Raw genomic sequence first — 21,419 nt, forward strand, 5'->3', positions numbered from 1 at the left:
TTGTTAAAAGCTATTGTATAGTCTCTTCTGAAAATAAGAAGTTTAAAGACTAAGTGACTTGAAAATTAAAGGTAGTATTGGATTCCAAACTTCCACTGATTGTTTCGTGGCCTTAAAATGAAAAACAGCCCAGAGTAGTTCCCATTCCTGACTGCCATGAGCAGAAATGTCGACAAAAGAATAGTAACAGTCACTGCTTAAGCAGTGTTGCTATTTCAAGCAGCTCCCTAGGACTGCTGCAGCCTGTAGCATGGGAGTGCTGTCTTCTACAGACACCCAAAAGAGCAAGTGAGGAACAGATGATTATTTTTTTCCCTTTAGCCGTAGTAGGTGAAAAGAGTTAAAAGTCACATAATCTACTCCCTAAAACAGCCTGGTGTTAGTCTTTCTCATAAGCACTTGTCCTTCTTAGACACCTTTCAGTTTTTAGGAATGTTACTTAACTCCTTGCAGTATGTAAATGGATACAACCGTCCTTTCTCCTTCGGTCAATAATGAAGGTAATTAAGGAATTGGTGTGTAGTTATTCTGACATCACTAATCCTCACTTCTCTAACAAATGAGGGCAGAGATAGCAAACTAAACTAGTACTGAAAGCATAGGTATTACATTATTTTCACTGTGTTCACAGTGCACACCATGTTACTGAAACTGCCAGCAGAAACTTTATAGAACATTAAATAAAGCTGCATTCAGTTCTGTAATCTCACCTTTTGTTCTTCGTGTATTCTGGGAATTTAGCTCCCAATTAAAGCTCAGAATTTTAAATAATGCGTAAGGATCTTCAAACCACTTTCCTCCCATTTTCCTTATATAAAATATCATCCTTCAGTGAAAAGACTGGTAAAAATGGTATGCATTTAGTCTGACTCTGTTATGACTGTACAGAAGAAATTGTTCACTTGATCTTATTTCAGGAGTTGAGTTTTAAGATTGATCAGATGTACATAAGTGATGGAGCTCTTGTATTTTCAGCTGTCCATGCAAATAGTGTTTGAAGAAACAGACAAAGTTTGAAGGCTATGCAGTTTTTTTTTTAAACATCTTCCAACTGTCTATAAACAGGAGCAGACCACTGCTGACAAAGAGAGATGTGTAATGTGATGCAGGAATGTGCGCATGACACAAAAGACTGCAAAACAAACCCGATAATTTGGTGGACAATGTTCAGGCTCATATCTGTATGTAAACATTTTCCATTACCCATTTTTGTTCCTTCACCTTTAGTTTAAAGCATTGCTCTGTACTGTATATAATGTAACAGTAAATTTACAAAGCATGGTATACTTATATATGATGATAGAATGTTGCACTACAAGCAGTTTAATATTTTATTTTTTTTATCGTATAAACTAAAATTTAACTGAGGTAGGCTTTATCATGTTTGTTTGTTGCACAATAGGTTATATTTATTACCCGAATTATAAAGCCACTGGCATTGACTGTCAGTGATGGATTTTTTTTTTTCCTTAGTTGCCACGTTCTGCAAGCTGTTTACATGACTAATACTCAATACATGGTTAGAACCCTTACTTATGTTTACTAATATGTCAATTTGGAAAGCACATTTTTATTGATGTGCACCTATCCTGCTTTCTCACAATTCTTAATTATCTTTCAAAGGTCTTTTATCAAACTTTAAAGGTTTAGAAAAAAATACTTCTAAGTATCAAATGGCTGTTGACTACTTGGATTTTGGATTTTTTTGTTTTCTTGGCCTGAATATTTTGTATAGCACTGGTGTCACGAAAATAGTATTTATGTGTGAATGGAACTGTGCATCTTCTGTTTGTTTGTAATGGTAGCCCAGGGCACGGTCTTACAGAAAAAGATCATCGTAAAGGTTCTCTTAAGCTCTTATTACTAGCAAAGCAATCAGCTATGGAAAAAAGACTTCTGCTGAAAGCATACCTGGTGAGGTACAAACTGAACCTAAGTGGGCTCTTCCAAAGTATGCTGAATGTAAGAAACTGACTTAAACTATCAATTTATTGGGTTTTAAACATTCCTAAAGTAAAACTAAGAGCTTGAAATCTTAAAATTAGACTTTACATTTGGGAATTTATACTCTATCTTGCTGGAGCGCTTGTCTTTGAACTTTGTGAGTGCACTCTGTGTAGCGCTGTCCACATTGCCCAGAGCAGATTCACATAATGGAGGTGGGGGGAAGTAAGCTCACTACTTAGGTAGTTCTTTCTTGCCTTGAAACTCATCAAGGGGACTTTCAGCCTTAGTATTGATTTTTAATATGCTAAAACATGCAACTTGGACTTCACTACTACCCTCTTTCTGTGGAAATCCTGTCCTCGTTGCTCTGCTGGAGAGAGAAGAGGAGGACTTGCAGAGGTTCAAGAGGGAGTCTGGAACCACAAGCATTGCATATCATTCTTATAGCGCCATGACAATTGATCAAAGAGGAGATCTGTGGCTTTTGTACTGCCAGACAAGGAACTGTGGAATTAAGTACAGTGGTTCTGGTGGTATCTGAATGCGATCTAGGAAAGAAATTGGCGGGGGGAAGGCAGGGCCAGCATAGTTGCACTGATGGAAGTCACTTGTGACTTTTATTTTTACTTAATTACTTGTACAACTAGAAAGTGGATGTCTACTTGGAAATGCAAGTTAACACAGAAAACAGATTTGATGAGCACCTACTATTGAAATCCCAAGGGCAAATGTGCTTTATTATTTTCTGTATAGGAATCTTTTCTATTTAGGGGACACTTGCCAAATGAACATTTAGAAACTAAAATGCAACTGATGCTGTAAGTCAGAGGGCAGTCACAGCACAAAAGCAAGGCAAGAATGCTACAGACAGGTATACCAACCATCTTTTGTGGAATTGTGTTTAAAAATATTCCCTTTGTCCTGACATTTTTGGTTCAAATGGATGCTTCTCTAAAAGTTACACAGTTGAGTCATCTCTAAATTCCAAGTGTAAAGAATTAACCTAGGCTTTTCCAGTACAAAGCAAATTTAAGTCTTTTTAAGACTGTTGGGTCCAAAGAATCATATAGCTCTCTGTTGCCTAGCTCATGCAAGATTGGATTTGTTACATAATTGATAATTATTCTAAAGGATCATAAAGTGTTTTTGAAGCAGCTTAATCTGACACAGGAACTTACCTGTCTTAATCCTCTTTCAAGTGATTTGTTTCCACTACCCAAAGCTGGAAGTAATTACCAAAAAGCAAGTCCACTGAGGTAGATATTGGATGTAGCTACCTCCTCCATCAACCCAAATAGCATAACATGCAATGAGTTATGTGCTATTTCTGCCAGAGTTTGGGGGGAGTTTCTAAAACCTCATACCAATTCTGGAATTCTAGAAAAATGAGATATCAGTGAGTCTGTTTTTCCCCCCTTCTCATAATTTAATCAAAATTCTTTGTACACTGATAAAAGTTAGAGCTGAGCATTTATCAGCTCTGACATAGCACAAGTAAAGGTCTCTCTTCTGTCACTATTACCACGCTTGAAGTGGAGTTGGCTTTTGATCCAAACTTCTTTCCCTTGTTCCACTAGCAGTTTAAAGGCAGGGGAAGGACTATTTAATTCTGTTACTTTTCTTTCAGCAGTGCATTGTTTAAATCTTAGGGGTTTTGCAGTGTTTTTTTTTTCCTTTTGTTTTTACACTCACCTTTTTCATTATCTAGAAGACTGGCCTCTTGTTCATATTAGCTCTGATCATTTTGATAAAGTTTCAGGGGTTAAGAAACAGCAAGCACAATTCCATTTTTTTTCTGTAACCAGTTCTGTTAAGCTCTCCTCTTCCCACCAGGAAAGAAGGAATAACTTCATTATAAGGCATTTTGGCATAGTTTCTACTTTGTTTTCTTTTTTTTTTTTTTAAATAAGTGCACCCTTATGCTATTAGTACATATAAAACAGGTTAATGTAAATGCTTTGTAAACTGTTACAGCCTTTTATGCTGCATATCTTACTATAACAAAAAAATTTCTAACATAGCAACTGTTGAGTGAAAGACTATTAGAAGAAATAGTAAGCAATGTATTATGCTGAGAGCTATTTCTCCTATGAGAGTTTTATATTTCTAAAAATAAACATCATTCATGCCAGCAGCAGCCCTGAGGTAGGTTTTCAACTTTGTTACAGTTTGTGTGATAAACCAAACCCTAGCTCACCTAGATATCAAGTGGTAAATATTTAACCCATGAATGTTTTTAGTGTACAGTGAAGTTCTTACTCTACCAAAGCAAGATGGCTTAGGGTTTTAACATAACAGACACCTAAATCTTCTAGGATTGAGTGGTTGTGAGCTTTAAAAGGTTTAAATGTCACATAAAAGCCTTTCTCTTGCCTTTTAATGAGTCTGTTGGGACTACACTCTTTCATTTGATGCTTGTATCTAACACTGAATAAAGATTTTTTTTGGTATTCTACATGTTCTACAGCAAATTGTATTTATTGTACAAATTTTGCCAGCTAAGCTACCTCTTTAAACAAGACATACTGCAGGTAGTCTTGAAAGACAAGGTATTTCTGTTAAAGTCATGGTACAGTCAGTATTCGGCTAAGAAAGCAGTAGCACTAAGAGAACAGGCAGGCTTCAGCACATTTCCCAGGAGTTAAAGGGCACTAACACCATGCACCAACTGTCTCACTGCTTGGTCTGAAGGCCCTCTAGCCCCAACTTCTCCCAGGAAGCCCTCTTCCCCCCACCCCAGCTCTCAGGTCTGGCACAGTGGGCCCAGGCACCTGAATGCTGCTCCCCCACAGTAGACATGGAACAACTGCAATGTGACTTCAGGCCTTAATGTCTTTCTACTCCTGCCTGTCCTTTAGTGCTTATGGCTGTAAAGCTAGATGAAGTGCACCTAACTTCCTTCTGTCTACCTTTCAGTGCTAAAGACCCCACTGACAGTCTCTTTCTAGGGAAGAGATTGAAAACACATTTTTGCAAGAGATCTATATGCTTCAGAAGCTAACAATGCTTAAAAAGACCAAAAGAAGCCCAGAGATGTTTCTGTACAAACTGAATTCTGTATTTGCTCTTCTCATCCCCCAGAACACAAGGCAATTCAGGCTAAAAGACACAGCTAGCCTATATCTTGTCATCAGTCTCTTCCAGCTAGGAATCTTAGGGCTCAAATGTTTCCCAGCTGCCACAGAACCTTAAAAAGGAATATTATTAAAAAACAGTTGCTCTGTGCAACTCATTTGTATGCATTTGCATTCTGCAGGCTCTAAGAATTTAGGTACTAAAAAGCTGATGAAGAAAAATGGTGCCCTTTAGTTTATAATAAAGGCATAGAGTGAAAAAGCACCAGTTAGTCCTAGCTGTCTCCTCTTTCTCTGTAAAGGCTAGTAGCACCCAGGACTGATGACACTTGCAAGATTATACTCTTAAATTTGCAAGATAATTTCTAAAGATGAACCTTTGTGTTTGTCTCCCTAAGCTACCTCTTTTTTTCCAAAGATTTTTTTTTTAAAAGACATTTTACAAAGGCTCCAGAAGGCATAGCATTTCAGACAGTGCCGGTCTGAATTTAGGCTCTATTTTTTCCCCTTAAGTGATTTCTGAGGAAAGCCAGTCATTGGGGAAAGGGTAGCAGGAAAGAACCCATAGAAGAGTTCTTCCAAGATGTATGTTTCAGAAACATAGGAGAAGATCAGCTCTCAGATTTGTAACTAATCTAGCTTTAGTCTACACCAATCTTTATACTGGTAGTACCTATCAGAAACCAGTATCATTTACTCTCCATGAAGGGATAGGACATGGGAAGAGCAGGCAGCCAGCAAAGTCAGAGTTAGTGGGTTTTGAAATCACCAGGCAGAGTCCACAAGGGCCCTGTAGTGAAAAAATCTGAGCCCCAAATACTACAGTACAAGCAGTCAAGGCACTGTGTCACTTATTTTTATTCACATATACAAGTTGACACTACACTATTACATACAATACAGAAGCTTTAAAAACCAAATACTATTAAAAACTCTTAAAAATCACATATTGCTTCAAGCTTAGATGGTATTTCCCTATAGTTTTTAAAGTGAATTCAGTGCTAACAATAGCTGAGGCAGCTTCCTACTCCCTTCTACCCCCTAGTCTTTTGGGGCTACCATCAGGGTCTTGAGTCAGGCTCCATGTATGGCTTTGCTGCTGCATGCACTAACTGAGCTGGGAACTAAACTGGAATATGCAGGTTACTGCATGTAGGCCCTCAGATTGCTAGCTTTTGGTCCCTGTCCTGGTTAAAAAAAAAACAAGTCTGAGGCCTTTAGTTCAGAGCCAGTGCATTACACCGTATAAAAAAAAGAGGGCAGATGTATTTCCCTGCAAGCTAGAAAAATTGATTAAAAGGTGCATCTGCTACCTGCATAAAGTTCTTTACCAAAAATTCAGGACCGTCCCTCCCAGGTTTAAGTTTGTGTCTAGATTTAAAGTGTCACCTTGACTATCTTAGCTTCCAGTGAAGAAATCTAACTTATAGTTGTGAAGATGTGATTGCGCAAGCATGCTACTCTATTTTACAGGGACATTCTTATGCAGTTTTCATTGCAACATTTTACATTGTAAACACTAGTCTTCACAACACAATAGTTAAATTGCAGCGTTACACACTGTGAAAGACTTAAGTTTCACTAAGCCAAGTGCTTTCAGAAACTGAAAGGAACAGACAAGAATGGTTCTAATGAAGACTTTGGACAACCAAATATTTACTGTGTTATTCTGAACAAAGTCTTGCTTTTAAAACAGGAGTGAGAAGCATTTATCACATGGCTGAATTCAAGAGTTCATGCAAGACAAAGTCCAGAACTTTCATTAGGTAAATCTTCACTAGCTTTCCCATTTTTGAATGGGTGATTTGATGCACAACAGCCTTATTTCTCTGTTAAAAGTCTAAAGAATAGAGTTAAAGCTTTTATACTTGAAATGGTTTACTTTCCAAGTCGATTAGCTTTTTGTCAGGATTCACATCAAAACACTAATAGCTTTTTTCCAGACTTCACTCTGTCACATGCCAAATATTTTGTATACGCAACTTAGCGGTGATCAGGACGGTACTACTTCACATATTCAAAGCAAACCTGCTAGCCTTATGTTTAAGAGTCAAATAATTCCCAAATATGGGAAATACAGGAAAGCTACCTGATCTGCAAAATAATTTGCCCCTCACTTCAAGCTTTATAGTACTTAAATCAAGAGAGTACCAGCGTAGCACTCAAGATTATTTTTAGCTACCGACTGTTTAAAAGCATGACAGTGACTCACAGGATCCCATTAGCATCACTACTGCCTTCTAGGAAGTTTTTGATAGGGGACAGATTTTGACCAGACAAATTAAGGATAAGAACTCCTAAAATGCTCCTCAGCACCCAGCAGCCCTCATGCGGTTAAGGATTCTCATGCTCTACAGAACACCTGAACACCTATTTGAGATGGCTCAAGTTTGGTACCCTGTATCCAAGGCAGAAGACATTTAGATCTCCTGTGATCACTGAGAAGGCTGACATCTAGCAGGAGATCCCTCTTATGCTAAAATAGGTACTTAAGGTAGGTAGGCACACTGTCTTCTAGGCTCCTCCATTCTCAGCAGAGAGACACAACTCTAGAAGCTCTTTCGAAAGCAGGGCAAGATGAGTTGTGCCCCACACAAGAGTTATTAACTTAGATAAAGGCATTAAGGGCAGAGCCCAGTTGCTATGGTTACATACATTAAAAGTCTACAAAGTCAGAGCTGTATACGGTATTCTGGGCTACAGTAACAGGCAGTTCATTCAACAGGGCTATTAAATATTGCTTGCTAGTGTTCTGCCACTACTGTTCAAAGCTAAATTGGATTTCTGAAATGAAACAGTGTCAGGAACAACTTGATGATATTTATAGCAGTTATATAAAGAAAAAACAGCATACTGGACAATAAGAAAAATCTCAGATTGAATAAAGACATCCAAGCTGAATAGTTAACCTCAGCTTTGGGTACTGGTCTGAAGTCTTACATTTAGTTAAGTGATGGCATATAGTCATATTTTATGTGTAAGCATACTTTTAATCATACTTTGCCTTCTAGCAATATTAAAGCTTTTTTAAAGTCTGGGAAAGCGCCTAAACAAAGTTATGTTTAGATTTTTGTAGTTTTATGCTTAAAAGGCAGGGGAAAAAAAATCAGGTTGTAATTTCATGGCATCTGGGACAGCTTAGTAAGATTACAGCAGAAATTAATCATTAATACTGGAAGGCAGCAGTGTTGGTCCCTCTACTTATTTTCAGTTAGCCTTTCAATAATACAACTATCAAACTTTTCACTAAGCATTTAACTCTATCCCTGTTTGCAATAGTAAATCTAGAATCCTGGTTATTCACCATTCAATGAAACTAAGACTGGTCCAGGCTTCTACTGCAGAAGTGCAGTGGTGCTTCTTGAGAAGTTCAGAGTTTAGTCTATGTTTAAAAAAAAAAAACTTCAAAACTATTAAAATAAGGTAACACACAGCACATTTCAACAGAACTTTGAAGCTCACAACTACAACAGTGATCTATCTAGAGCTCAGTTACCAAACTGAAAAAGTTCATTTACAGCAGCTTGAGGAGAAAAAACACTGACGATCTGACAAATGACTGTTCTACTATATAAAAATAAAGAAAACGTTCACACTCCATCATATACTGTGAATTACTAAGGGTACCTTTCCTGCCTCTCCTGATCCCCACCCCCTCCACCATGAGGGGTTCTGCACCAATTTTGAGAGGCAGAAAGCATCTCAGAACTTCATCTACAACTTTTATGAAAATGCTTTTCAAATTTAAAACCTCTAGCAGTATACTCATTATACAATACCACCAAATGGAATGCATATTGCACTCTGACCCCACTGAGCATAGAAGGATATTCATACATGTTAAAAATGGACTTCACTACACAGAAGCCAACCTTCTCCATTGATAAGCTGTCATTTAAATGATTAAGCACAAAATAAGTGTGACCACAGGCTTACAGTGATGCCAAGTTGATATCGGTAGAACAAACAACTGCTTATTGAGCATCAGCTATCAAATAATGATTGTCTACATCAGTCATTTGGTACAATAGTTACAGCAATTCAAAGTAATCCTACAGCTGTTCCTTGCTCTGAAAATAAATGGTCCCAAGACTGGCAAGTAATTTATTCCAATTACCTTAAAAATAGCAATAAAAAAATAAGAAAATATCAGCAGATTCACCAAACAAGTTTTTTTTTTTTTTTGGAAAGGTTCTATATACAGGACACACTTGGCAGTTATCTACATAAAGCATCCACATTTATTAGTGCTGCTTACCAGACCCACTGTCTTTCCTGTTATGTGTCTTGATCTACTTATTTTGGCAGAAGTGTTGAATCAATTAGTATTATAAATGCAAAGGCTCCTCCATCACACCTTTAAAGCCTTCCCCCAACACCACCTCCTGATCATTTGGAGGACTTAGGAACTTTTAAGTTAAGGGACAACAAATTATTTGTAACCAAGGTCAAGAAAATGTTTGCTTAGGCTGCCAGTACTCCAAGGTTCTCCTCCCACCTCCAGAGGAGGCCCTAAAACTTATTAGAAAGATTCCCAAAAGGGGAACCGTTTAAAAATTTGGGTCACTATATCTAAAAGCTTCTTCAAATGTTATGGCTCCAACTATACACCCCACTGTGAGGTAGGTAGCCAAGATACAAATATTGTTAACAAACAGCTGGAAACTCCCTATAAAAACCTTGCATAAATAGTTTGGTTCCTTGCACCAGTGTCCTGATATGCTTAACTTTTTTGAAGATGCTTAAGGAAATCATAATTCACCGAGCTCGTGCCGAGTAGCATCTCATGTACTCTGTCATCCAGGGGTTATCTGGTGGGGAAGGCTTTACTCGCCAAGCTTTCTCCACTTCTGCAGATCGTACTCGCCTCTGAGAAAGTTTCCTTTTCTCCACTTGTCTCCTGTTCTTTGCTCGTAGGGCAGATTCGTGAATCTAGAAGACCAGAGTTAGTGTTACACTAGGAAAACAGCCTAGGATCCCCCAAAGCAAGATGAGGGTCACTTCCTAATCCCAACCCCTCCCATCCTGAAGAAACAGGGTTTGGCAACAAGGTTGCATTTTCTTCTTCCTACCACTAACAGGAGAAAAGCACAGAATTGTGGGGGGAAAGCCTCAACTTCAATTCTGCACTCTCTCCCCTACTTCATGCTATTAAAAAGCGATTCTAAAGATCTTGAATGTTTCTTTGCACCTTAAGTTCTGACACTTTTTAAAACCTTGTTTCTCCTGTTTTTACCATTTTAGTTCTTAAATTCTTAAACATTCCTCAATATGACCAAGAATTCTTTACTAAGCCATAGCAGTAAAACTAATCCTTAGTGTCCTGTAAGGAGCTGCTAAAGAACTACTTAAGATAGGATGCTATAAGAATGCTTGCACACTTTCTATATTACATTATCACATTTTTCCCAAATTCAGTTTTAAGAAGAGACACCTCCTATGTTCACTTGCTTCCATCTCCAGAAGACTTGATTAACGAGTCTCCCATCTCGATTAGGGGAGAGTAACACCTTTGAAGCATTCAAGAAAAGCGTCCTATCCAGGGGGTAAGTAGTCAGTTCCCACCTAAAGAAGCATCCCTATTGACAAAGCACTATGCAAACGGTTTGCATAACTGCAAGTATTTCAGAAGTGTCCTGTCCTTGCACTCCAGACTTGAGGCCTTATATCTTGGAGGTTTTGTAGCTTTGTTTCTAGCAGAAGAAATGTTAAGTCTTTGAAAGCAAGAACAGTGGTCAAAACAGTTGTCAGCTGTTGCTAAGCTTCAAAGCATTGCTCAACTATTTCCAACATTGACCAAAGCTTATCAGTCCATAATAAATGGTGTCCCTTATCAGAATGGGCAGCTTCTCTCAGGAATTAGTAATGCCTTAAGTTCGTCATTTCTCTCAGAGATGAGCTATCCAGGAAGGGAAAGACTCTACTACTTCAAGCCCTTTCCAAAAACTGCATATCAGCAGTCAGCTGCATCTTATACATCAAGAACACCATCCTCCTTATTCCTCAGTATCATTGATTCAGAGTCCAGATTAGCAGTAAGAAAACACGACACAGGCAGGGACACATTACTGATTACACTACCAGCCTAGGAGAGCTCTAGAAAAGAAAGAAATGGAGTTCTTGTAACACTAAACTTAATGTTTCTTGCTAAGTAAACAACCTGCTGTGCTAGAGTTCTCATACCATGCACAACTATGTGAATTTTAATTGTGTTATTTTGCTAGTGTCTATACCAACCATGCAATGCACCAGACATCTGATGGAGTTTTCTGCTGTCAAAATTCCCCATTGTCATCCCACGGAACCAGGCTGCTAGACAGACATTTTAGCAGCAAAACATTCATACCTTCTCAGTGAAGCTCCTGTTCCCAGAGAGTGCCTCAGGAAAGTCACTCTTCCACAGCTTAAACACTACCCCTGTTTATATACCTGTCTGCCTGCTTTGGGATGCTTGGTGCTAACTGCCTGATGCTTTTCTCTTGTTGGCATGAGGTTCAGAATGCAGAAATACATTTATAACAGCCAGTTTTGCTGGTAGCACTGTAACAGCCAGAAACAAGATAACCAGGCATTAATCAGAATTTGCAAGTACTGGTCAAACATGAAGTCTCAAAACAGATTAGCAGTTAAAAGCTATTGGATTTGCACACGTGAAACATCTTCAAGTTTATTGCTATAGTAATTATTGACGTAGGAATATTAATGACAACGCTGTACTGTCAGTCCTATCAACAGCTAAAATATGCTTCTCTTAACTGCTTCCTCTGCTTCTTCCTCCATGCCTAATGCAAGCTCTTGAACACATCTAGAAATGTTAACTCTCTAGTGAGAAACGCATTAGCAACTTCCAACAAGGACCACAAGTTATAGCTGTATCACTGGAAAAAACAGATACCTGCTCTAACTAGTATGAAAGCCCATATCTAATGTTTAATGAAATTAAATGACCTTGATCACAGCTGTACCAAGGCATTCTTGTCGTACTCATTTTAACTCATGTTATTATCATTTTTCCTGCAACACTGGCAGTCAAAGCTAATAGGCAGATGTGCTCCTTGTCTACTAAGGACTCTGAATTTCCTAGGTTTAGGGAGTTCTACGTGTCCTGGAAGATTTCATGCATTCAGGCCTCCACTGCACACTTTCAGCATTAGCAGGCTGTAATTAGAACTACTGCTGTCTCCATTTTGATGTGGAGAAAGTGCAAAAGCCATTTGTTTCTTCAGAAAAAGATTTCTGATCACCACCTTAGTCCTCAAGGCAAAAAGCTGAGGACTCAACTAGATACTAGGGAAAACCGGCCATCTTCAGGAAAGAGGGATTAGCAGGGTGAAACTAGGCATCCAGATATATGGGTTCTGTTCTTGAACACTGTGAAAGCCTTTTCCCCAGATACCCTACTGCCTAAGGGCTACCTAGAAGAATTCACTTGCATATAGCTCAGGTCTTAAAGCTGGAGGAAAGACCAAGTCTCAAAGGACTCAAGTGGAAGAAGCCCCTAACTCACTGCTCCTGCATAATACAGTACAATAAGCTAGTGCTTACAAGACATTATCACCCACAGCAAAACACACATGCTGTGGAAGTCCTCACAATTCCCTGCAAGTTCACAAATAAAAGCATCCGTAAGAAGTTTTGCCGAGACGTTAGACACTTTTAGCCTGCAGATACAACAGTATAAGTACAGCAGCAGTTTAAAAAATGAGAAGCTTTCACTTACTTCGTTCACTGAAGCAGAAGCACAGACATTGTGAGTTTTCTGGCTTCCAGTATCTGTCTGTCTTTCTCCCCACCCATACAGAGCAAAGGGATGTTTATTCTCCTTTGGTGCATCGGTCTTTTGAGGACTTTTGGCTGACCTTCGATCATTGCGACTGGACAAGGCACTTCGACTCTGATGTCGTCCTGTACGGCTGGTTTTGTCCGTTTCCTTTACGGAAGCGTGTTCTACAGTTTTTTCTTGTTCTTCCTGCTGCTGCTTTTCTTGATCATCTCTCTCTTTTTCTAAAGAAAAATAAAGTTATGCTTTAAATATGTTGACATTGGAAACTTACCGTCTGATCTGCAGAGCCTCTCTTGATATATCATGGCCGTTGTTTTTAGAAATGTAAGAGGAGGTCACTAATTTTTCCTGAACGCTTCTCCCTACATAAAAAATTCAGGTCTTAGGTCTAAGGTGAAAGAAGCAAATAGCTGATTTAGCACTGCAACACTTCATAAATCAAAGAGCAGTAAGAATTTGATGCTTTACAGCTCATTAGTTTTACAATAAAGTGATAAGTTGTTTTGAACAAGTCTGATTTATAACTTTTAAATAAGTAGTCAAGTGAGTGCCCAGGACGGGAACGACTGACTAGAGAAAAAAAAGGTCAAAGATTTTTGCCACCTTTGAGATTTGTAAGATGTTCGGAATTGGCAACAAGAGGTCTTTAGTCTGTTAATACCAACAAAATATTCTTCTTATGGGATTTTAGTGAAACGTTACTCCAGAAAAAAAGCAAATACACAGAACCCTATTTTAGTTCTCCATACTGCAAATCTTCACCAGTAATCTGTACAACTTGGAGAAGGGTGCTAGACTTTGAGCATGACCCGAAAGCATCATGGGCACAGGCAAGGCATTGTGATCTGAAATCTTTCCATGACTTCTAAGCCAAGTATGCCTTTTGTTTAAAACATAGCTAAATCCTACTAGGCTGCGCAGTTATTAGAAGTAGTCCACTAATAAGTAACCTGCCTTCTCAAGCATCCTCCTTTGGGCGGTAGACGCTGCCTTCCACTGGCTGCACACGTTGTGGGGCATTCAAACTCTGCTCACATAAGCATGCTGAACACAGGAGGGTGTTCTGCCACACCATCTATTTCTTATTCTTCAGGAGGCCACCACTGTACAAAAGTGGAGAAGGGGGCCTATCCTCAACTGAGAGGCTGGAGGTAAGATACACTTGAGAGCAAAACTTTCTTTCAGACTCTTCTGCAGGAGTTAACTATTTAACCCAGAGGTAGAAATCATCCCATTAGCGTTTCAGAACACTCTGCTTCTTTTAGCAAAAATCATGTTTCCTTTTTTAAAGCACAGTAGGAGAGATGCTTTCTAAAAAAGGCACTCATTTGAGGAAAATACCTGCAAACTGCTTTATAAGGTTAGATGGTTGTGGCCAGACTGTCTCCTGGCAGCCTGGCAATGCAGTCACTGAAGAAAAGTAGGGTCCTGTTGCAAGCTACTTCTCTGCTCCAACTCTCAGCATCTTCAGCCAACACTGGCATACACAGGTATAGAAGGAGGAATTCATCTAGTTTAAGGCGTGGCTATATATCGAGAGACTGACCACCAACAAAACAACTGGAACAAGTTTTAATCGAGTATCTTCATAAGCAGAAGGGCTTGTCCATCCTGTGATACAGCAGCGATCATTCATGCTAGTTGCCACAATTTAACCAGTCAAGCAAGTGCATGCCCCATATACACTGCTTTAATTCTATGTGGCATCCACCCAGCCCTGCTGAAGTGGAAGTTACCATGGCAGGCTGGTTAAGCATCTAGTGGTGCATTACTCTGACACTCACTCTGCCCTTGGGTGAGAAGGGGACTAAGACTAGGGGAATTCTGGGGCATGCAGTGAAGGCAAGGCCCATGCTTTCTCTTGCTAGCTGTTAATCTTGCTAGCAGGTTTGCCACTTGCTGCCAGCCAGCACAGAGATCCTGGTGCTGGACACTGTCCAGGCTAGTCTATACACACTTGCCTTCCAACCTGTGCAGGTACAGCATTTGGCTACAGATGCTACTGCAGTATGGCTAAGTATGTCACAAAAGCTAGCTAGCAGTGCTATAGCACTGAGAGCTCTATTTGTTAGAGTTCAATCAAGCGTCTCTGAAACAAGAGAAGAGTAGCCAGGGCCAAGTGAGTAGAGAAGGGAGAGCAAAATCAGTGCAAGCTCAGATGAGCAAAAAAGCGACCAGAGGAATTTCCAGTACCTCAATAACGGGTGCGAAAAGTTTTTCGGCCGTTATTGCCTTCTTGCTTTTTATCCAGCCTCGGCTAACTAAATGACCTCAACATGGTAACCTCTAGCAAGAGGGCTCCTTCATCACAGCTACAAGAGGCAATACACATATTCCTTTGCAAAACGCACTTTATGTTTCTCTGTACAGCCTGTTCCTGAGAAAGGACTGGCTACATCACCTTCGGGGGGGGGGGGGGGAGGAGGGGGGGGAAATGATGGGCACAAAGCCTTGCTCCAAAGGGAGTTCATGTCAGAAGGAGGCACGCCACTGAAAAGTTTCAGAAAATAAGATGCTGAAGGAAGACGAATTCTTTTGTTGTCAATTTTGAAACAGAACGGTTTTCTTTTGGGAAGCCACTCCTTCCTCCCTTAAAGGGAAAACTGCACCTTCCTTTTCCACAGAAGAGGAGCGCTAGAGTTGGTGAGCAACAGTGATGGCACTTGAAGACTTCAAATTAACGGAAAGTAGAATATACATTCAATTGCAGAGCTCCTAGCACTGAGATACTACTTCAAGGCAAGTAACAGACAAGCCTGATGCTACTCACTGGGATATCATCTCAGCTGGTGTAGATATAATTTGAGCCAGCTTGTGCCAAAATAGCAATAGAGCATATGGGTAAATGGCAGAGTGCTACACAGTTTTACAGTAAACGCTGCATGTCTGAGCATACCCTAGCACCTTATTAAATATCTACTCTGATATCAGGTTTTCACAAGTTCACTCCTACAGTTTTTAAAGATATTTTCACAAACTGAGTTCTGTAACTGATTTTTTAAAATATTTTTCTAGATCTTTTATCTAAAACTACAGCTGATATCTAACCTATTTTATTAGGCATTCTTTTCACAGGAAGGTAGCAAAACAGCAGTTAATAGCAGAGAAGGAGTTAAATTCAGCTGCCCAGGAAGCACAACCATCAGCAACACCTACCCATCTCTCCCGTGCAATATGCCAGCTGAAGCAGGCACTGCTAAGTGCAGTAGCACATGCTGTGAATAGAACAGAAAACTCAGAACTGACTGTGGCATTACAGGGATTAGACAGGCTAGAGAAAAAGCTATGAACATGTTAAAACTGCATCATGGATGCTAAGTGGAACACACTGGCCAGGAGGGGATTAAGTGCTTAGCAGGCAGAACACCACTGCCAGGCCCACCCAACACAGCCATGGAAAGCTCCTGCCTAGAAAAGGTCATTTAAACCCCGCTCTGTTGCCCAACTTGCATAACAGCCCCCCTTCACAGCAGCTCAGGCAGGAGCTAGTGGAGCTTTTTCTCCCTTCCACAGCACTGCTTGCATTTCCAGGCAGAAAGGAATCCCCTTTCCAAGGCCCTGCTGATTTACCAGAAGTATCAACAACCTCCTGGTCAGACCCACGGATCTTAAGGTCAACATCTTCATATGGATGCATTTGCCCTCTACAGCACTACCTCAGGTTCAAAAGCATTTTGCACTAAAGCTGGAAACTCTGGGTTCTGCTCAAGTCATCTTCAGAGCTCCCCTATTCAGATTTAGCACTGAAACCAACTTCTAAAGCAGGCACAACTCAAACAACAGCCCCTCTGCACATCTTGACAGTTTCTGGAGTAAACACCCAGCTCTCCGAACAGGGAGCTTTCTCCAGGGTTGTTGAAGGGGAACGTATGCAGTAATGGGTATGAGCTTGCTACAGCTGGGTAGAAAGAAGCTACTGTCTACCACAACTGGAACAGGTTATGTCATTGCTTCAAGGAAGATCGTGTAAGAAGCAGTGCGATGGGACAGTAGTTGAACTACCAGCAGCACAGCAGTTCAGAGTTTTAGTCTCATGCAAGCTTCATCCACAGCAGAGAGTTCAGAAAGTACCAGCTGTCTTGACTCAGTACTGATGTTGGTTTCCAATACAAGAAACTTGAAGGAACTTTGGACTACAGTACCATAAACCCCTAAACTGACACTATTGCCTTCTTTCCCTACTATAAGCTACTCCTTCCCAGGCCTTTGGGCCAGCTCACATACATATAGCAAACTGACCTAATTTCAGGCTCTCATTCCCCAACATCATCTGCTGAGCTGCACTAATCCAGATCAGTGACTTTCAGCCTATCATGTGTGGCAAATGCTTTGACAGCAGTGACATGCTGGTGTCGTTTAAAAACTCTGTACAAAAATGCTCAAGGCTAAAAATATAAGGATAGAAAGATGACTTTATCTAGTACTTGTGTGCAGTAGTATCATTTCATAAGCAACAGGTTTGACAGCACTGCTGCTGTCAAGAGCTTCTGTCTTTCACTTACCAGCCTGCTGGTTCTGCTGACCATTTTGAGGCTGTGTCAGCTAGACCAGTTGATTTAGGCTAAAATTTTACTGGATTATGTTTAAAGCACATCAGGGCCTGGACATGTTTTATAGAACAGTCCCACAAGCAACTGTTGCAAGTGAAAGGTCAGCAGGAATTAAGCCAAAATTGCCACATCGCTGAATGATACAAAAGGGCTCAAACTTAAATATGAGCTATAGTGACAGCAAAATGCATTTATCTTATTTGGCATCTCAGGGGTTCTTGCTGGCAGTATTTTAGTCTAACATGACTAAACCTTTAAGTCAAGCTATAGACATTAGCCTCGACTACACGTACCAGAAGCATTTACAAACTGTTTTTAATACAACCTCACAGTTAAGAGCTGCATAGGGAACAGGTAATTCTGTTTATAGAGAAAATTGCTGCATGCAGTAGCACAACTTGAAGGCATACGTTGTCAACTGTAGCAGGAATATTAACACCAGGCCTCAACCCTACTGACATAGGAAAAGCATCCTACATTGACATAAGACACCTGCAGATTCATCTTAAGGAGGGAAAGACAAAGGACACCACCCCCATACACCATAAGAATTAATTTTACCTCAGGTATTAGGCATATTGGGCAACATGAGTGCAGGCCAAGCATGCTTAGCTCCAAACACTTTACAGATCATGTAGCCAGAAACCAAATTCCCCACAGAAGCGAGACCACAGATCTCTCCTGGTAGGCCCCATGAGGACACTGCAGCGTGTGGGTGGACGTCAAACTCAGAAGATAGATGTCATTGACATGAACTGATGCTTGCTACCCCCACAGCACTTTAATATAATTAAGTTCTTCCAGAAAGCAGCAGTTGAATAATGCAGGATTCATGGAGTGGTAGTTTCTATGCTATCTCCTCTGCGCTTTTAAAGAGCCAGTCACTAAGCAAAAGAAAAAATTTCATATTACAGAGTTATAAAGACATATGAGTCACTTGCTTTTGATTGTACTGTAAGCTAGATACTGAGTAATGTACAAGTAAATTTCCACTTGATTCAGCTGCATGAGCTAAAAGTTGTTCTCAGTCATTTTGCTAAAGCTTTTAAATACTTGCAGAACTTAAAAATGGTTATCCTGGGCCACTTGGCAAGGAATTGAAGATTGGACACAGATTTTTATCCCATTTTTAAGTGTAAAGTAGCAAGAATTTAATAGAACGTTAGGTGTGCTATTAAAGCATCCATGACAAAGTTGAATCAGCTATGGACACAACTATGAGGTTTCGTGGACAGACCAGAGTATTCTCTGCAATCCCTCTACCACTGGGATAAGCTAAGAGAGGAAACAACTATGCACGCGCTGGATAGTCACACACACTATCCCCGACTGTGGAAAACACCTATTTTTAATTGCTTGTATAAACAGCACATCCACAATTAAAGGTTTTAATTAGCTGCCCAAACTGATCTAACTAGAATCAAGCTACCAAGAGACTTCACCAGCCTAATCCATTCCAAGAGTCAGGGAGAACAGCAAGGAGCATGCCAAGGACTGATGAAAGCATCCTCTTGGCAAAGCGGAAGGCGCCTGTAGCCTCAGCAGCAGCCACTCCAGTCTAGATGACAAGCTACCTGCTCTACCCCACTGGTTCAATCAGCCTAAGAATGAAGTTCTGGTCCCTACTATATCTGCCCAAGATTTGCACATGTTCAGATTTCATCAGAAAGTCATCACTGCATAGCCTTGGAGAGGTGGAGTGTTATTTACACTGCAAGTCAGCAGATGTGTGCACCCCTCAACCCCTTCATATCCAACTGGACTATGTTTTTAAGAGTATCCATGGCCGTTTCCGATACCTTGGCCTTTTCTCCTAACACTGAGTTACCATGTTTCAGCTCAACAGCTGAACTGATACAGTAGCTGGGTACCAGCAAGCCCACACAACTGTGCAGATTACAGCTTGCTACAAAACTCTGTAACCCTAGCTTGTTTTGAAACATCAGGCATAGCTAAAGCTGTTGTATAACATGCTGCTTAAGGATAATGAATGCAGTTTAGCCAACAATATCACAGTATTGATCATTCTGGTAAGCACTGACCTCAAGGGACATTGAAACAGGCGAACTGGTGTCCCCACTCCAAACCCATATCTAACCCCAGAACCAAGTCAAGCACAACTCCCAGGCAGTACAAGGCTTAACTAAACAATTCAAGCCCTTTCCCCGCACAGAGCTGCTGCTGGGCAACACCAGGTATGCAGCTGATTCCATATACTTTGGGGGGTGGGGAAGATGGGCAACGGCTGCCAGATAAAATTTTATTTCATTATAGGTAAGGGCCAATATCCTATGAGATGTGTTAGCTTAGAGAGCTTGACTGACAATGCTGTTACCCACCTACTCAAAACATTTTCTGCATAGTTAATTCTTAAGAAGCCAAAAGGTGACATACGCTAGAAAAGAACAAAACGTTACCAGCTCTGCACCTGCTTAGCTTTACACAGTTGTCTGTGCTGCAGCTACAGACCCATGACCAAACACCTCCAGTAACAACAGAAACCAAGCATTCAAATGAGACAGAAGGCTATGCATGGACCCAGGAAAGTAATGGTGTCAAGTGCTAGTCACTGGCACACAGTCTAACTTGCAGCTGCTTTTGCCAGGGAACCTGCTTATATAATTGCAGAGATGCACTGCTACCATGGCAACAGTTTACATAAGTAGCTGTGACTCAGGATGAGAGTTACCACAACTTGTTTCTTTAAAGAGACACCTCACAGAGGCTGCAGCTTCTCCACTAGCCTCGCAAGTGCCCGATTAACGGACAAGCTGAACTCAGCACTTACATAACCTCCAAACCAGAAGAGCTGGTACTTCAGAAACAGTGACTGTGCCACCAAGGTCCCAGAAGATCCCTGTGGAGGTTCTGTCCCTGAGCACTTACTGGTCCGCGCTCTCCTAAAGCGCAACACGTTTCGTTTACGGAGCGCCGTGCGGCAAGTGCAACCTTATCTGCCCTCTGTCGTGCGTGAGCCGTGAAGAGCCTGTTTTCCCCTCAGCACCTGCTCACTTCAACACCCTTCAGGCCCCACCTGGCCTGGGCCTCCGCCACGGGCCAGAGCCACGACGAACGCTCTGCCGGCATCGCCGACCTACGGCGGGTCATCCCCGCTAGGGTGAAGAGCCGAGCGGTGGCTCCAGCCCGCTCACCACCGCGGCACCTCGGGGGGCACAGGGGCACCGGGCCGCCTGCCGCGCCACCCCCGGCAGGCGACGCAGGCAGGTCCTCCGGCCGCACACCCGGTCTTAGCCAGCGAGGTCCCCCCGGACAGGTGCCCCGGGGGCGGCGCAAGCCCGAGGCCGCCCCGCCAGCCCGCCGGGCGGGCAGGGTCAGACCGTTAACGGCCGCCGCTAACGGCCGCCGCAGAGCCGCGAGCTCCCGGGAGGCCTCCGGGCAGGCCGAGCCCCACACCCCCCCCTTCCCTCCCCTCGGTCCCTACCGGGGCTCCGGCGCCCGGCCGGGCTCGTCCTTCCCGCCTCGGCGGCGCGGCTGCCGGCCGGCTCGCTCGGCGCCGCCGCCGTCTCCTCCTCCTCCGCCTCCTCCTGCGCGGCCGCGGGGCTGGCGGCGACCGGCGGCGAGGGGGAGCCGGCGGTGCTGCTGCCGCCGCCGCCGCTGTCCTGTTCCCAGCCGTCCCAGAGCCAGGGCCGGTGCGCCTGCTCCAGCAGGCGGCGGCTGAGGCGGTAGCGCAGCAGCTCCAGGTAGCAGGCGCCGCACGACTCCCACTTGGGCTCCTTGAAGCGCTTCATGTACTCCGTCTTGACGCGCCGCGCCGGCACCACCATGGCGGGGCCGGGGGGGGGGGGGGGAAGGAAGGAAGGAGGAAGCCGCCGCCGCCGCCGCCGCCGCCCGCAGAACCCGCCCCCTCCCGCTGCAACGTTTAAATCCAAACAGCGGCGCCCTGCGCCCGCCCCCGCCCCCGCCCCGCGCCAATCGCAGTGCGCCGCCGCCGCCTCCCCCTCCCCGCCCTTAGTGGCGTCACGGCGCGCGCGTCGCCGTCACGCGGGGATGCTGGCGGGGGGGCGCTCCCGGCCCGGCCTGGATCGGATCGGATCGGATCTGCCC

General features: G+C 42.4%; 2 protein-coding genes across 4 annotated transcripts in view; one reads left to right on the forward strand and one right to left on the reverse strand.

Moving 5' to 3' along the window:
- Window positions 1-12,933, forward strand: part of RAB4A (RAB4A, member RAS oncogene family) — a 38,037-nt gene extending 25,104 nt beyond the window's left edge. Inside the window, exons 8-10 of one of the 3 annotated variants that reach the window (XR_011140300.1) lie at window positions 1,066-1,181; window positions 10,440-10,567; window positions 12,823-12,933. The gene's annotated coding sequence lies outside the window, so the exon portion shown is untranslated. Of the gene's footprint in view, window positions 1-975; window positions 4,403-10,439; window positions 10,568-12,822 lie in introns of those variants that run through there. The other 2 variants (XM_068939037.1, XM_068939038.1) reach the window with 2 other exon arrangements.
- CCSAP (centriole, cilia and spindle associated protein) lies at window positions 3,828-21,208 on the reverse strand. Its single transcript, XM_068939036.1, has 3 exons — window positions 20,797-21,208; window positions 12,742-13,025; window positions 3,828-9,953 (listed from the first exon to the last, which is right to left on the reverse strand). Exons 1-3 carry the CDS (start codon window positions 21,137-21,139, stop codon window positions 9,780-9,782), a joined length of 801 nt encoding a protein of 266 aa, XP_068795137.1. The 5' UTR covers window positions 21,140-21,208; the 3' UTR covers window positions 3,828-9,779.
- Window positions 21,209-21,419: the final 211 nt, after the last annotated feature.

This window comes from Struthio camelus, chromosome 3, assembly GCF_040807025.1.
Source record: "Struthio camelus isolate bStrCam1 chromosome 3, bStrCam1.hap1, whole genome shotgun sequence".
Lineage (NCBI taxonomy): Eukaryota > Metazoa > Chordata > Aves > Struthioniformes > Struthionidae > Struthio > Struthio camelus.

Coding starts and splice junctions, on each gene's coding strand:
- CCSAP (XM_068939036.1), bottom strand. CDS start 21,139: ATGGTGGTGCCGGCGCGGCGCGTCAAGACGGAGTACATGAAGCGCTTC. Junction 13,026..20,796: donor GGCCGGGCGCCGGAGCCCCG/GTAGGGACCGAG, acceptor ATTTTTCTTTAG/AAAAAGAGAGAGATGATCAA. Junction 9,954..12,741: donor CTTCTGCTTCAGTGAACGAA/GTAAGTGAAAGC, acceptor CTGGTCTTCTAG/ATTCACGAATCTGCCCTACG.